At 41.9% G+C, this 18332-nt stretch overlaps 1 protein-coding gene across 5 annotated transcripts in view; it reads left to right on the forward strand.

Moving 5' to 3' along the window:
- The window catches only part of PLXNA1 (plexin A1), a 297155-nt gene that overhangs the window by 23226 nt on the left and 255597 nt on the right, over window positions 1-18332 (forward strand). For all 5 annotated transcript variants that reach the window (XM_077276604.1, XM_077276608.1, XM_077276605.1 and 2 more), the window contains exon 2: window positions 12896-14229. In XM_077276604.1, coding sequence (XP_077132719.1) covers window positions 13057-14229 — 1173 coding nt within the window. In that variant the 5' untranslated portion in view covers window positions 12896-13056. The remainder of the gene's footprint in view (window positions 1-12895; window positions 14230-18332) is intronic.

Below are 18332 nucleotides of genomic sequence, written 5' to 3' on the forward strand. Positions count from 1 at the left end.
TGTTGTAAGACGATTTAACAGCTGGAGTTTTGCATTTTTATCATCTTGCAAGTGGATATGAGCGGCTGAAATTACAGGCAGGCGAGTGGCTATGTGATCATCTGACTGATAGCTGAAGCACCCTCCCTTGGTTTTGCTTATTGACTTCTGCCCCGTACCCTTTTTAAGTGAAGCGGAGGACAAATGGGGGACAGTAAGTCCATGAAGCACCAGATGTGTGCTCTCCCTCTGTGTGATCCTCTCCATGCAGCACCAGATGTATGACCTTCATAGGCTCATTATTGGAGTTAATCCCTTATCAGATTGGATCCAGGAACCGTCAGTGAATTCCACAAAATCTAGACTTGGTCACAACTTCTTGAGTGATTTGAGTTCTCGCCAGAAAAGTCAAAGCAAATGTTGCTCAAATTTTGTGGCCGACCTCCAAGAAACTTGATCTGTAGCCGCTGATGATGTGCAGAGCGGTGACAGATACAGCTAAGATTATGTTCACATGTTGCATTTTTGCTGCATTTTTTATGCAAATGTTAAGCTGCATTTTACAGTACCAGCAAAAGCTATGAGATTTCAGAAATTTCATGCACATCCAGTTTTTTTTTTTTTTTTTTTTAATTGACTGATTGGGAAAATTGCTGCGTTTTTGCCAACTGCGGCATATCGCTTCTTTCAGTGTTTTTTCAGCTTTTTGTCACCCATAGAAAATAATGGGTATGTGCCAAAAACAACTGGTATCGGGTATTCGGTGCAAAAACAAATCATGATTTTTTTTTTGGTGGGGGCAACAATCTTTGTCATGCGCAAGAGACAACAAAAATGCAGCAAAACCTGCTTTTTGGAAGCCACTTCTTTACGGCCAAGAAGAGCAGGTTTTGCCCGTGGGAAAAAAGCGCAGTAAAAACTCAATGTGTGAACACAGCCTAAAGCTATAGAATCCACTAAGAAGAGTCCGTCCAGCTTGTAGATAGTTCAGTCCTTGTATTATAACTTTTGCAATTTTCTAGTTTCCCTTGTTACAATGTATCAGTCTAGTAAATCCTCATTTAGTAAAATGTACAATAGCAGCATCGCTCTGTGTCCATGTTTCCCATTCACTTTGATGGAAAGGGACCTTGTATTCTTGGCCAATGTCTTTTCCAGTGTCTCTGCTCAAAAAGGGGCCTCCTGTCTTACGATTAGTGTGTGTCCTATTATTGAGTGTCTGTCAGCAGATTTCTACCTACTTGGCACGTGGCAGAGAATGTAAATTTAAACAGCTATGCAAATTAGCTCACAAGTGCCCAGTGGGCGTTCCCAAGCAGGGAGGTGCTAAGGCTCTCATCACTATACTTTGCCTAACCTCTCTCCTTGGGTTTTGACTGACAGTTTTAATTATGGCACTGTAACTACTTGTCTCTGCCATGTGTGCATTATGTATGTGCATTAACTTCCCTGCTGTGACCTATAATGTCCTATGCATGTGCGATCACTGCATGACTATGGCCAGGAGGAGCTGAGTGGGGTGGCCTGCTGCGCGTCCACCCTGCTTGCGCATCCACCCTGCTTTGGGAATCCACCCTGCTTGCGCATCCACCCCGCTTGCGCGTCCACCCCGCTTGCGCGTCCACCCCGCTTGCGCGTCCACCCCGCTTGCGCGTCCACCCCGCTTGCGCATCCACCCCGCTTGCGCATCCACCCTGCTGCTCCCCTCGTATTCTAAGACATCGGTGAAGATAGCTCTGCTGTCATTGTCACTCCCATAGACCATGAATCAAGTGGTCAACTTTTTCCAATGGTGTTCCACTGTTCTGTCGATCTTACACCGATCCAGATATGATCTCCTAGTCAGTGGATAAAGTTTTGTAGACTGGAATACCCCTTTAAGAGACAAAGTAGATCTGTCTGTGCCAAAGGGGGCTAAGTAAATTAAAGAGATTTGTCCTGGTAATTGTCAATTTATGGAGACTTGTATTCGGCAAAGTGGATGCCATTTGAGCGATATCTACAGCAGGGATTTTTTCTTTTTTTTTGTTGAGACGTTTCTCCTTTGACCTCAGTTTGTCGTGATATCCACAGAGACTTGCAAAGCGTTACTTTTCCTTGCCGAGGGCTGCGCATAGTGAATGTAGTCATTAACATACCAGATCCAGCCTAATTATAGGACCGTCGTTTTCTATGAAGCTGTAGCCTGTGAATTATTGCCGGGTGTGGTGAGCGAGCGACTGCACCTGTAGGACGTCGCCCACATCCCTGTCCCAGGTGTGCAAAGGTTGGAAGATATTTGCCGGTGGGCATGAGCCTGGTTATAGATCAGTTGATCCCCGTATTACGCTTCTGCACTATGAGAAGTTTACCTCTTTTTAGGCTTAGCTTTTTCGGTCACAATATTTATTTTCGGCCGGAGTAAGACCCAGTTGGACCATCATCTATCTGTTAGGGTAGAGCAGAGCGGAAGCTTTCTGACCCCTTTTCTCCAGCCTGAGTCTGTGGAACCATCTTATTTTTGCCTCTGGATCCCGGATAGGCAGGAAGCTGTCCCTGTTCCGGAGCACATCACCAGGAATTCACAATCTATTTACGGCTTGTTTCCTTTGGCCACAGACTTCAGAGCTCAGTCCAGAGAACATAATGAAACGCCTCACCAGCTCTGTGTTCTGCTCACCATTGGTTTGCATTGATCACTAATTATGGGTCGGCCATACAAGGGACGCTTTGGAGTTTTTGAACTTTTTTTTGTATTTTTGCAGTTGGGCCTCTCGGCAGGAAAGTAGATATTTATTTCAGTATATAAACAGCTAAATCCTTAAAGGACTTTGAGGGCATGTTGTTGGGTTTTTTTTTGCTAAAGAAAGTCATTTTTTTTGCAAATTGGTTCCATTAACATTTTTCAACATTTATAGAATTGAGCAATTAAGATTTGTAGGACTCTGACCCAACAGCCACATCAGTGATCCTTGACTGTTGGACCACAAGTCTGGGAGCTTCTTCTTACCCGTCAACATCCCCAACACCTTCTCTGTTTTTTTTTTTTAACTAAGTCTGGCTAGGTGTCATGCGTGCATTATGGCCAACTACTCAAAAGTGGCGCCAAGAATCTTGATAGTTAGGGAGAGATATAAAGACCAAAGACTGCTGACAAGGCTACTGGACCAGGATCTTGTGAATCTTTATGCTCAACTTTAATCATTTGCCTACCATAGCTATTGTGTTGCACTGTCTGATTGCAGAACGAGTTAGCTGAGAATCTGTCAGTCACCTAGTTCTGTCTGTTTATGACCATAAGGTTCAGCTCTACTTTCATGTGGTCATAAATCAAAAGAGAGAAGCCCACGAGATGAAAGATAAGAGTTCTAAACTGTTGTCAGGACGAGCTCACTGAGGAATTCCCAGTTAACTCACTTCTGCAACCAGCAATAAACAGTGCCACACGGAGGCTATAGAAGGCAAGAGATGCAACGTTTTTAATGAAACCCAATTGCAAAAATGAATTTTTAGCTTAAGAAAAATATACTTAAAGTGGTATGCCCATCTCAAAGATCCTATCCTAATATGTAGTAAGTATAATAAAAATATTAGCAAATACCTCCAAAAAGAAATGTAGTAAACATTTTTCTGATTTGCTATGTCTCTTTCCTCATGTGCAGGCATTGCAGGACCTAAAGCTACAACCATTGGCAACTACTAACTGTCACTATGTCGGTGGTCGTAACTATGGATACCTAAGGTTCTGCAATGCCTGCACATGAGGAAAGAGACACAGCGAATCACAAAAAACTATACTACATTTCTAATTGGAGGTATTTGCTGCACGCAACTTCTGATCCTCACAAGATCTCCTAATCTACTCCCCTCTTATCTCCTCTTCCCACAATCATATACAAGATTTCTCTCGCGTATCACCCCTACTCTGGAACCTTCTACCACAACACATCAGACTCTCGCCTACCATCGAAACCTTCAAAAAGAGCCTGAAGACCGACCTCTTCCGACAAGCCTACAACCTGCAGTAACCAACGATCAACCAAACCGCTGCATGACCAGCTCTATCCTCACCTACTGTATCCTCACCCTTCCCTTGTAGATTGTGAGCCCTCGCGGGCAGGGTCCTCTCTCCTCCTGTACCAGTTATGACTTGTATTGTTCAAGATTATTGTACTTGTTTTTATTATGTATACCCCTCCTCACATGTAAAGTGCCATGGAATAAATGGCGCTATAACAATAAATAATAATAATTTGCTAATATTTTTATTATTACACCTACTACATACTGAGATAGGATCCTGGAGATGGGAATACCCTTTTCTCCTTTAACCCCTTCATGACCCAACCTATTTTGACCTTAATGACCTGGCCGTTTTTTGCAATTCTGACCATTTTTCCTTTATGAGGTAATAATTCAGGAACGCTTCAACGGATCCTAGCGGTTCTGAGATTGTTTTTTCGTGACATATTGGGCTCATGTTAGTGGTAAATTTAGGTCGATAATTTTTGTGTTTATTTGTGAAAAAAATGGAAATTTGGAGAAAATTTTTCAATTTTCAAATTTTGAATTTCTATTCTGTTAAACGAGAGAGTTTTGTGACACAAAATAGTTAATAAATAACATTACCCACATGTCTACTTTACATCAGCACAATTTTGGAAACAACATTTTTTTTTTGGCTAGGAAGTAATAAGGGTTAAAATTTGACCAGTGATTTCTCATTTTTACAACGAAATGTACAAAACCAAGGCTTGGAAGGGAAGGAGCGCCATTTGACTTTTGAATGAAAAATTGCCTCCAATCGTTAGCGGACACCATGTCACGTTTGGAGAGCCCCTGTGTGCCTAAACATTGGAGCTCCCCCACAACTGACCCCATTTTGGAAACTAGACCCTCCAAGGAGCTTACCTAGATGCATAGTGAGCACTTTGAACCCCCAGGTGCTTCACAAATTGATCTGTAAAAATGAAAAAGTACTTTTTTTTTTTTTCACAAAATTTTTTGTTTAGCCTCAATTTTTTCATTTTCACATGGACAACAGGATAAAATGGATCCTAAAATGTGTTGGGCAATTTCTCCTGAGTACGATGATACCTCATATGTGGTCAGAAACCACTGTTTGGGCACACGGCAGGGCTCGGAAGGGAAGGAGCGCCATTTGACTTTTTGAATGAAAAATTAGCTCCAATCGTTAGCGGACACCATGTCGCGTTTGGAGAGCCCCTGTGTGCCTAAACATTGGAGCTCCCCTACAAGTGACCCCATTTTGGAAACTAGACCTCTCAAGGAACTAATCTAGATGTGCGGTGACCACTTTAAACCCCCAAGTGCTTCACAGAAGTTTATAAAACAGAGCCGTGAAAATATAAAATCATTTTTCTTTCCTCAAAAATTATGTTTTAGCAAGCAATCTTTTATTTTCACAAGGGTAACAGGAGAAATTGGACCAAAATAGTTGTTGCCCAGTTTTGTCCTGAGTACACTGATACCCCATATGTGGGGGTAAACCACTGTTTGGGCACACGTCGGGGCTCGGAAGGGAAGTAGTGACGTTTTGAAATGCAGACTTTGATGGAATGGCCTGCAGGCGTCACGTTGCGTTTGCAGAGTCCCTGATATGCCTAAACAGTGGAAACCCCCCACAAGTGACCCCATTTTGGAAACTAGACCCCCCAAGGAACTTATCTAGATGGGTGGTGAGCACTTTGAACCCCCAAGTGCTTCACAGAATTTTATAATGCAGAGCCGTAAAAATAAAAAATCATTTTTTCCCACAAAAATATTTAGCCCCCATTTTGTAATTTTCCCAAGGGTAACAGGAGAAATTAGACCCCCAAAGTTGTTGTGCAATTTTTGCTTAGTACGTTGATATCCCATATGTTTGGGTAAACCACTGTTTGGGCGCACGTCGGGGCTCGGAAGGGAGGGAGCACCATTTGACTTTTTGAACGCAAGAGTGGCTGGAATCAATGGTGGCGCCATGTTGCGTTTGGAGACCCCTGATGTGCCTAAACAGTGGAAACCCCTCAATTCTAACTTCAACACACCCCTAACCCTAATCCCAACTCTAGCCATAACCCTAATCACAACCCTAACCCCAACACACCCCTAAGCCCAATCCTAACCATAACCCTAACCACAAGCCTAATCTTAACTCTATTTCCAACCCTAACTCTATTTCCAACCCTAACTCTAATTCCAACCCTAACCCTAAGGCTATGTGCCCATGTTGCTGATTTGTGTGAGATTTTTCCACACCATTTTTGAAAAATCCACAGGTAAAAGGCACTGCTTATTACCTGCGCATTTACCACGGATTTCCAGTGTTGTTTGTGCGGATTTCACCTGCTGATTCCTATTGAGGAACAGGTGTAAAACGCTGCGGAATCCGTACAAAGAATTGACATGCTGCGGAAAATACAAAAAAGCGTTTCCGTGCGGTATTTTCCGCACCATGGGCACAGCGGATTTGGTTTTCCATAGGTTTACATGGTACTGTAAACCTGATGGAAAACAGCTACGAATCCGCAGCGGCCAATCCGCTGCGGATCCGCAGCCAAATCCGCACCGTGTGCACATAGCCTAATCCTAGCCCTAACCCTAGCCCTAGTTCTAACCCTAACCCTAGTGGAAAAATAAAAGTAAATATATTTTCTTTATTTTATTATTGTAGGGGGGGGGGGGGGGGTTTGGGGCGAAGCACCCCCCCCCCGGGCTGAAGTACCACTCCCCCTGTCCCTGTAGGTTGGGTGAAATTACAGTTAACCCTTTCACCCGACCTGCAGGGACGCGATAAGCGTCACAGGTCGGATTGGCACCGACTTTCATGACGCATACGCTGTGTCACAGGTCGGGAAGGGGTTAAGGAAAAAGACATGTCCATGAAGTTTTCAGTATCCTTTTAATAGATGGAGATATTTTTTGTGTTCGGAAATGGACATCGTAATAGATCAAGCGTAAGGACGACTGATAAAGAAGACTCCTGTTACAGACCTTTATGGCAACCATTATCTAGTCAAGGGCTTAGCCACCATCAATGCTTAGAATAGAGGTTTTGTCTCGACCGACAAGGGGTCACCCATCTAAATCCAGTACATGGCGCCCTTTGGTTGCGGTAAAGAGTTACCTTTGGTACCTGATTACTCAAGGTGGGGTCTAAACTTCCAGACCACATCACAGGAACGACTTCTGGATATGTCCTGCCGAGTAAACCAATTAATATTGTCCAATTTGGGCAAAGGTATGTTTTATTTTTTATTTAATTTAATTTAATTTATTTATTTATTTTTTTAAGCTATTTGCATTTTTCACTTCTCTCCTGGACGCGGCTGCAGTTCCAATAGTGACCTTGACTGACCCAGAATAAGCCCTAATACGGGAAATGAATGTAATGTAGAGTGGGATGTGGACAGCCGCGTCTCATATAATCCTTTATTACAAGAGGCTTCCTTGTTATTTGTATAATCATTTTATAGGGCTGATTGTTTCTAATCACAGATCCTGTTCCCAATCCTGCAAACAGAATTACATAATTAAACCCGAACACAAACAACTACCTTTTTTTTTTTTTTTCTGCTTTTTTTTTTTTTTTTATAGAGGAATATTATTATATTTGTCACAGGGCTGAGCTCCAGAGAATTTTCTGGGTGTTTAATTGGCTGACAGGACTTTAAGGAAATCAGTTTAATGGATGTTGGTTATGAAATGTGGTTAAGCTTCGCATCTGTCATGTTGGGCTTATGGCGACGTGACTGTGTAAGAACAGTGCGGCTGAGGGATGAAGGATTCCTGATATGATTAAATATTATTGCTGGTTATTGGGCAGATTTACTTATTGTAATACTGCTCCTGTGTACAAGAATATGACTACAATAATACTGCCCCTATGTACAAGAATATAATTACTATAATACTGCTCCTATGTACAAGAATATAACTACTATAATACTGCCCCCTATGTACAAGAATATAACTACTATAATACTGCTTCTATGTACAAGAATATAACTACTATAATACTGCTCCTATGTACAAGAATATAACTACTATAATACTGCCCCCTATGTACAGGAATATAACTACTATAATACTGCTCCATATGTACAAGAATATAACTACTATAATACTGCCCCTATGTATAAGAATATAACTACTATAATACTGCCCCTATGTATAAGAATATAACTACTATAATACTGCCCCCTATGTACAGGAATATAACTACTATAATACTGCTCCTTAAAGGCTCGGCTATATTTTTTACATTTTTCAACTCCCCCAATTTTTTTTTCATCAAATAAAGACCGACCATCCATACACTGTTTCCCAGAATGCATTGCCCAATTGATTAGCCAGCAGAAGGCTCTGGCTTTCCTGCAGATCCACATATAATTGCCTGTGTTAAGTCCCCAGTACTCTGCCTGTCTATACTTGCCTGCAGGCTGCTGTCTCTCAATGGCACTTCTTGCTTTCTGACAAGTGACACATTTTTATTTCTTTTGCAAACGCCCTTTCGCTCCACGCGGATTGAACCCGTGCGGGTGATGAGGAGCGCTGCACAGCTGTCTTTTGTACGCTTCATATCGTTAACAATGGTTAGACTGAGTATCGCTGGTATCGGGGGATCCTACAGTACTAATCTACTAATAATTATGATTGGAATGGAGATTTCCAAAATTGGAATTTTTCTAGAAGCTGCTGTGGGCCGACTTGCGTGGTGGGTACATACAGTGCCGTTTTGGGTGAATCCCTGGTCTCCATCTTTTTTGCCATCTTTCTCTTTAATAGAAAAGAATAAGGTATGTATAACATCTCTATTGGTAGCGACTGGGAACTTCATGGATCCCAGTGGGTGGACTTGACTGCATGACATAACCAGTCGGTATCCTATAGAAATGTATCAAACCCCTTTAATGAGGACTTGCCACTTTCCATAAATCTTTTTTCAGGAGAACAGCGGCATTTAGACCAGGTTTTAAACAAAAAAGAAAAAACTTTTTTGTTTAAAACCTGGTCTAAATGCCGCTGTTCTCCTGAATCTGGCAATGTTTTCTTTTCTTCCTGCTCCTCTGTGTTCCTGAAATATGGCCTCTCCATCCCTGGATATAAAATTAGTCTGGTTAGCCAAGTGGGTGTGAGGATGACCGCTCCCAGTTAAGTAATAAGACTAAAGTTATATAATGGGAGGATACGGCCATGTCTCAGGAGAGGAGAGGTGCAGGAGCAAAAGAAAATATTGCCGGATTCAGGAGAACAGCGTCATCTACAACGGGTAACACTACATCCGGTATTTATAACAGGTCCTCCTTGAGCAATGTTTGAAAAAGGTCCGTAACTACCATAGGAGGCGTCACTGCTTTGGTACCATATTTAAAGTGATGACCCTACTGATCCATATTTTGGAGTATAGAGGTGGCCCCGGCTGCTAGGTTCATGATCCTCATGACATGTATGTTCTCCCCGTGTTTGCAGGGGTTTCCTCCGGGTTCTCCGGTTTCCTCCCACATTCCAAAGACATACTGATAGGGAATTTAGATTGTGAGCCCTATTGGTGACAGCGATGATAATGTGTGTAAAGTGCTGCGGAATATGTTAGCGCTATATAAAAACAAAGATTATTATATGTAGGTGGACTCCCTCTGTGAGACCCTTATCCACTGCCATTGTCTTTGATTTATTGTTTTTCTTACCCGCTGCCTTTTATTTGCCCGTTGAACTCGTCCCCGTTGTGGAAACTTCCATTCCCCGCAGTCTCTTGTCCTCAATCATTTCTTTCCGTGGGATGTGAAAGGCCTGAGCAACGCTGATAGGCAAATGATTTGGTATTAAAATACTTCACTTTCCTGCAGAATTACAGGCCGCCTCATGTGATTTAATATTTCAGATGTAATTCAGAGAATCCTGAACTCCTCATAAATTCCAGCTCCGGTTCACATCCTTTATAATGTGATTGAAGCAATGAGGTTTTAATTTTTTTGGCATTAAGCTGGAGTGACGATTCGGGAGGGAGTAACGCCTGGCGAATACGAGATCCTAACTCTTGGATCCATCACTTTCTATTTTACTTAATAGGGGAGATTTATAAAAGTCAGTGCCAAGTATTTTCATTTCCGCTACTTTTGAAACATCTTATATAGAAGTATGAGCTTTAAAACAGGACCTGTCACGTGCCATCAACATGAATCTGTAGATGCCGCTGTTCTCCTGAAGCCGGCGATGTTTTTCTTTTCTTCCTGTTCCTGAGATACAGCCTCTTTTTTTTTTTTTTTTTTCCCTGTATATAAATCTGGTCTTTTTAGCCAATAAGGTAAGGTCCAGAAGAATTACTACGCCTACTTGACCAAATAGACTAAGTTTATATATCGGGAAGATGAGGCTGTATCTCAGGAGTGGAGAGGCGCAGGAGCAAAAGGAAAAGAACTCCGGATTCAGGAGAACAGCAGCATTTACACCAGGTAAGAAAAAAAACTAATACAAGAACCAGCAGTGTTTTGTTCTATTAATGAATGTTGCTTTGCCTATACTTGTAAAGGCCACGAGTGGACAGTATATGTGCATGCTCTTGGAACAAAGTGACTTATTTAGTAGTAATTAGTATTTTTAAGTGAGGCCGCTCTGCACATGCTGGGATCAGTAGTCCTACAGCAGTCATAAGACCTCATGCCTTATATAGATTGGTTTATATCTTCTATGCAGAGCAGTCACATATATTTCTTTCCCTGTCTCTTCGCTGTCCCGGCTCTGGAAACTTGAGGCCTCCTTAAAGAGGCAAAGTCGGTTCTAAACAATTGCGTCTTGTCCTTTTGAAGTTCTATAAATACTTTGCTCTGCAGTGTATATAGTAGATAATCGTACGGCTTCAGTCCCTCGCAGGAAGAAAAGAAAAGAAACTACGGTATATTCCCACGATAGCCCTGCAGGACGATGAGTGTTGTATATGCATCTTGTCGTAATACTTGTGTATGGACCGTCAGGCCTTAATACTGGGATATATGGATTCAGGTAGTTTGGGGCCAGTTCATCGCCGTTAGCATCGTGATCATAATTTCCCTTTTTTTGAATTTTTTTACATAAAGGGACTTTTTGTAATATCCACATTGCATTTTTCAACGTTATTAATGACATTTTATATATTTCCATTTTTCAGAGCTTTTATTCTACGTTTCGTAGTTTTAGCTTTAGGTAGTTTTGTTCCTTTGTTGCTCTCCGTATCTGTAGCTGGCGATTTACACAATTGCAGGAACCCGCCGCGGTGGAGGTCGGTAGGATGGACGTCTGTGAGGACAGCGGACTTTCCGGGCAGGAAGCTCTTGCTCACAGTAGTCCCTGCTCTTCTCCCAGCTCTGGCTGACTGCATCGGTTTGTTTTTGTAGTCAGAGAGGAATGGAGGGCAGACATTGATAAATTTCACTCCGTCTTTGTGCCAGGAATGTATATACTGCAGAGAGACCATTTCCTACCCATGCTGAAGTGTAATAAAAAATAACGGGTGATTCTTCCTGGTCATGGAAACTGCTGCTGGTGGATTGACTATAATGGGTGATCTGCATGCCTTTTTTTTTTTTTTGGGTTGTCGTTTTTGAATGCTTTTCCATCATGCCTTAGGAATGAGTTCATGGCCCAAAGTTCTTATTGATGCTCTTCATTTTTTCATAGTGATAGATGAAGGGAAGTGGCTACTGATCTGAGTGTGATTTCAAGTTAGCAAAAAAAAAAATGGTTGTCACTTAGCAAGATTATTAAGTTTCAGTTTGGTCTGCGTCAGTTTTAACCATCAGTTTCATCCTTTTTTTTTTTTGGACCGAAAAAAGAAGTTTCTCCCATCAGTCTGTGAAAATTAGACAGTACATAGATGGCATCCGCGTGCTGTCCGATTTTTGTTCACTGAATTTTGATCCTAGAATTTGATCAATATCTGATAAGTCTGGCTTTTTTTGGCTTGTGTGGACCACTTGGTTTGAGGAAAAAAAAAAAAAAATCTTGTGAATTACCCCATAGACTATCATTTGTCTGAGTGTGATCCATGAAAAATGCAGGTAGCAATCTCAGAAAAGATGACCTATAAATGAGCCCTTGGGGTGTGTTCACACTGCGTTTTTTGGAGCAGAAACTGAGCATTAAGTCTATGTGAACATGCTGTGGATTTTGCTACGCATCCACAGCGGTTTTCCCTGAGTTTACAGTACCATGTAAACCTATGGAAAACAAAATCCGCAGTGCACATGTTGCGGAAAAAAAACGCATGGAAACGCTGCGTTGTTTATTCCGCAGCATGTCAATTCTTTGTGCAGATTCTGCAGCGGTTTACACCTGCTCCATAATAGGAATCCGCAGGTGTAAAACCGCAGGTGGAATCCGCACAAAAACCGCAGTAAATCCGGAGTTTGGTTTACCTGCGGATTTACAAAAACAGGTGCGGAAATATCCGCAGACATCCCACCTACGTGTGCACATACTCTAACTCTCTAAGGACTTGAAAGTTTCTGCTCCAAAAACACAGTAAAATGACTCGTGAGCACAGCCTGAAGTTGTCCGGTGAGCATTTAGTGTATATTGGATGTTTGGGAAACAAAGAGAAATTGGGGTACAGATTTTAACATGTCGTATCTTGTGTTCACAGGAGAGATGGTATCTATAGCAACTTTCTTCCTTCCAGCTAGGCTAAACACTTGCACACTCTTACAGAGTGAGCGTGCATATTTGTGGGAAGGTTGGCCGGAATCTATGGAGCGTACATTGGGGTTGTTACTGAGACATAGAAAGTTATTGTGGGTTTATGTAGATTTCCTGTATGCTGCCATATCGTGCACATTTATGGCACCATATTATGGTTTTGTATGACTAGGCAATGACAAAAATAAGAGTATAAACAAGAAAAATAAATTTCCTTTAATTACGCAAAACTAATTGTGGATTATTTTTTTCTTTCTCGCAGGTATATCCCGGCTGAATTTTAGGACCATGCCCTAAATGAAGCTTTCAACGGAGAAACACTTTGAAACTTAACCCTTACTTTTAACAACCCGCCCCTCCCCATCGCCTTTAATTTATTTTTTTGTTTCTTTGCAATATTATTTGGTTGTTCTAATATTATTCATGAAAATGTTGTTTGAAGTTATGAAACCTTTTTCCTTCCATTTATGGACTTTTTTAGTTTTGGGTGGCTCCTGGTTTCTTCCTGGGGATGGATCTGCCAAGTCATTTAGAACTTTTTCGGGAAGCGAATGGAGCTTGACTCACCTGGTGGTGCACAACAAAACTGGAGAAGTTTATTTGGGAGCCATCAATAGGATTTTTAAACTTTCGAGCAACTTGACGCTCTTGCGCACCCACGTTACAGGACCTGTGGATGATAATGAAAAGTGTTACCCCCCGCCTAGCGTCCAGTCTTGTCCTCATGGCCTTGTCACGACTAATAATGTTAACAAGCTGCTGCTAGTGGACTACTCAATGGACAGACTTATAGCATGCGGTAGTGCCTCACAGGGCATCTGCCAGTTTTTGCGTCTTGGAGACCTCTTCAAATTGGGAGAACCCCATCATCGTAAAGAGCACTACCTCTCCAGTGTCAATGAATCTGGCACAATGTCCGGAGTAATAATTGAGGTTCCCAATGGTCAAAACAAACTTTTTGTTGGAACGCCCATTGACGGCAAATCGGAATACTTTCCTACTCTTTCCAGTAGGAAGCTTTTGTCCAGTGAGGAAAACGCGGAAATGTTTGGCTTCGTCTACCAGGATGAGTTTGTGTCTTCACAGCTGAAAATTCCCTCTGATACCCTATCCAAATTTCCCACCTTTGATATATACTACGTATACAGCTTCAGCAGTGAGCAGTTCGTCTACTATTTGACCCTACAGCTCGACTGCGTGTTGACTTCTCCCGACTCTACCGGAGAACAGTTCTTTACATCCAAGATTGTCCGTCTTTGCGTCGACGACCCCAAGTTCTATTCTTACGTGGAGTTCCCTATAGGTTGCATGAAGGATGGTGTTGAATATCGCCTTATACAGGATGCCTACCTGAGTAAACCTGGGAAACGCTTGGCCAAAGAATTGGGCATCTCGGAACGAGAAGATATTCTGTTTACTGTCTTCTCACAGGGGCAGAAAAATCGAGTCAAACCACCCAAAGAGTCTGTGCTTTGTCTCTTCACCTTGAAGAAGATCAAGGACAAAATTAAGGAGCGTATTCAGTCCTGCTACAGGGGTGATGGAAAATTGTCCTTGCCTTGGCTCTTAAACAAGGAGTTGAATTGTATCAATTCGGTAAGTTTCATTTTTCATCCCAATTACTGTAAGGTTCACAAGGTGGTGATTGAGCTTGTTGGAGATGAGTTAAGAAATAGGTTAGTATTGAATCCCAGTGGACAGCTGTAGTAATTTGGTGGAAATTCTCCAGGTATCATACTTTACAAACCATCTTAGGAGATCTCGGTGAAATGTTGCATGTTTATGTATAGCCACATCTTTTCAGTGTTCCATGTAAAGATGAAACTTGGTTGAATATTGGTAAATCTGGCCAGCTGATTTCTACGGGTTTCTCAACAGGCCCTTAGTCCCGTTTTGCAGGTATTTATGGCCCTTTCTGGTCGAGGTTTTGTACATTTTTTTTTTTAAAAGACTGTTTATAATAATGGACTGTACATCACATGGAAAAGGGAATATATTGCAATGATTTTGCAATCGAAACTATTGGTATCGGATGAAATCAAGCGTTGAAGTCATACACAAATTTGCCCGGTATGGAATTGGGAGGGAGTACTCTCATTCACACACCCCTAATAAACTTTTATTCTAATTTGCATGTGACTTTAAACCTTGATTTTTCACTTTGACTCATTCGATTACTAAAAATCAGTATTGTAGGAGCTATACAGCCATACCACTAGTTTCCGTAGTAAAATCGTTCTTACTGATACCCTTTAGAGGGATTGTCTAGAATCTGAAAAACATGACTTTTATTCCAAAAAAAGAGAGTGCTATCAGAGGTCATATGTGGTACTGCAGATCGTCCCTATTCATTTCAGTGGAGTCTTGCTGCGATACCATATACCGCACATTCATAGGTGGGGTAAACTTTTTTGGAAAAAAAAAGTAACTCCTTGAAAAGGTTAAGACTGGAAATTTGTACCCAACTTTTGCCAAAAACCCAAATATAATTTGATATATATTGCACCATTTCTTTCATTTCTTTTGGCCCAGTCCTAAGGACGCCCAGAAATTCAGCTATCTAATGTTTACTCCTGCAGAGGATATGCTCTTGTAAAACAAATATTAAGAGCAAGACGTCAAACGATGGCTGCCCGGCAGGATTTATACTTGGTCCTACTTGTTAGTGATCAGCATTAAACCCGGCTTTTAAATTGCTCTTGGGTTGTAGGCACATTGTAAAGAGGCGAAGTAACAACACATATCTCTGCTGATAACAATGATCTTCCCCTCTGATAGTTTTCCAACCAAAGCTCGTACATAAAAGCTTACTGAGGAATGGAGAGCCGTGCCGGTAAATTGCTTCTCTTTTCCAATAATTTTCAAGCAGATTTTTTTTTTCTTGCAGAGTCCGAGAAGCAAGTGGTTAGACTTCAGCCTTTTTTGTTTTTCATGTGTGGTTTTTTTTTGTGTGTGTGATTTGCAGCTCAGGTTAATTTACTCTCGAGAGTTATCGGTGATGATAATCTTTTTACAGATCTAAATAATACCAGACTTCTGAGAGCTTGCATTTATAACCAGGGATTAGAGCGAGGGCAAATCCCTCTATCAATGAGCAATAGTTATCTGCTGTACCCACTGCGCCACTGGCATTGGTGGCATCGGCGACTGGTGGAACCCAGTGGTGTCCTCACCTCTCGCCTCTTCCATCCCTCCACCAATTTATTATTTATTGTGTAAAATTTGAGATGTTTTGCTGGGTAAGTAGATTTCTATCGCGCTCGAGAAGCCTAATCTGGATAATTAAGAGCACGTCCACCAGGGAACATTGTTACAAGTTCTGCTCATTAGAAAGAAGCAAAACAAGCAATGTCCTTGTAATGAAAGCTGAAGGACACTTGGAATATTAGTTTCATTTGCTTAATTTCTAGTGGATTTATCAAAATGTCTAAGAATGGAAAGGTCCATCCATGAGGAAATCGTGACCTCACAAGGAGCATGTTATGCAAACTTGCCAACTTCTTAGACATGCTGCCCGGGAGCAATGAGGTTGTGCTGTCCATTGAAGGCTTTTCATAATGCCATGCCCAATTTTCCCTACGTCATTAACGCCCCTTGAATGTCTTTTTTTTTTTTTTTAGCCACCGCTGAAGCCTCCCAAAACCTGCTCACTGGAACATTTTACGAGGGTTCGTCGGAACCTGTAGACTTGCTATCTCTTATTGTAGTCCTGGTGGCCTGGGTCTCCTAGTCCTTTTTTTTTGCCCTGGTCCCCTTGTTCTCTTTTTTTTTTTTTTTTGCTCCCTGGGTGCCCTTGTCCAGTTTGTCAGTGTGGCCACCCTTGCATGAATGATGGCGATACTATTTGACTTGATGGTGTCATAAGATGATCTACCATTTAGAAACGGTGATGTTCGGAAGTGCTTGAGTTACTGAACTATAGATTAACACTTAGAGGGGTTTTGCAAAACCCATGTCTCCCTGCCTCAGTTTTAAAAACAAACAAACAAACTGAGCTTTACTTGCCCATCACAGGTCCTTTGCTGTTTCTTTGCAGCTGATCCCAATATCTGTTATTATCTGATGCACTGACGTCCTTTGGATAGCGCTGCAGTCATTCAGTGAGCTGAGCGGCTGTGAGTGGGTCATGCTATCAACTTGGGAAGAGCTGCTGAGCTCATTGATTGACTGCAGCTATCACTGTGATGTCAGCGCTTCAGACAATCGCAGACTCCAGGTGCAGCAGAGATTCAGCGCTGGACCCAGGAAGGTAGGCACAGTTTGTTTTGTTTTTTAAATAATTTGCAACCGGAAACCTGTTTTAATTGTACGCTGTAGGTCTGAGGATTAAGGGATCTCTTTGGATTATTACTGTCACTGATCTTTTTGGTGGATCCAGTTAGTGTTAGTGGGATCTGCCTTATGTGTATATGAGTACATATATCTAAGTGGATGGGTCTAAATGTAGAGGGATGGCAGAGGTAGATCCGTGAGGAACCAGTGACCTGGTTCCTCATGGAACGACCATAGCATTTGACTTGATGTCTTGATGTCGCAAGTTACTTGCGATTTACCAAACTGGTCATGGGTCACAACTGGGAGGGAAGATAGGAGTTGAGGAGTGCTTGATCTTGATGTATGGAGTAATTAGATTGATTTACGCACCGTTAGTCTGCAGATCGGTGCAGTTTTCCTGACCATTGGTGGGATCTGCCTATTACAAGCGTTTATCTGACCCCCAAAATAACGTGCTACAAAGTATTTGATTGAGGAGTCCACCATATCTCATGTGTATCGGGAGGACCTTCCTCACAGTCCTCCTGATAAACCAACACTTGTGTAATCCAGTCAAGGAATTGATTTTTCTGGAGTAACTAATCCTTATAAAAATGTATGTTCATAGATTTTTCTCCGAGGTTGCTCAGAACCATAATCAATGTAAGAGAAGTGTATTGTATACAATATTATTTGATGGTCTTCACTCTCCACATTATTATTTTTTTTTAAATGGGTTTATAATACAATATATATATATTTTTTTATTGCTTCATGTGCTCTTTTTTTTATACCATGCTACTGCAGTCTCCAGCCTATGCCTAAATAATATTGCAACTCTCAACCTACCGGGTGTCGGGATGGTGGCTCTACCATTCTTGAGGCCTGACCTCCATCTGCGTCATGCTGTCAGCGCAGCGTTCTCCCTTTTCGGGAGGCAGGTAACAGCTGTCTGACACGTTAAAGTGGCGTTTGTTTTGCAGGAGCTCAACGCTCGCAGATCTGATTTTGTTTTCAAGTTAATTCAATATTGCCGACATATGATGGAATTGTTACATGAGCCGAGAGGACGAGCGGGAAAAGCCCTTGGACTCTCGGGGCGGACCTGGCACGCTGCGGCAGACTGCTATACTATTAACCCTATAAGAAATGCAGCCTTTTCCTGCAAGTGGTTGGACTCCATTGGACTCCAGAGAAGGGAGTAATATGCTAGTTTGCCCTTGGGCTGAGATTACGTGGCCCATCATATATTTGACGAAGACAAGTTGGGCGTTTTTCTGCAGAATTCTAAGTATTTATTACAGATACATCTAATTGAATTTCTGAACTCCCATACAGACGGTTATACAGTACTCCGATTTTGGATATGGTAGCTGGACCTCAATTTGACAATGTTAGTCACCCTCACTTTTCTAAAAGAAAACCTGACGATCCCCACTTTCCGT

Source organism: Ranitomeya variabilis, chromosome 8 (assembly GCF_051348905.1).
Source record: "Ranitomeya variabilis isolate aRanVar5 chromosome 8, aRanVar5.hap1, whole genome shotgun sequence".
Lineage (NCBI taxonomy): Eukaryota > Metazoa > Chordata > Amphibia > Anura > Dendrobatidae > Ranitomeya > Ranitomeya variabilis.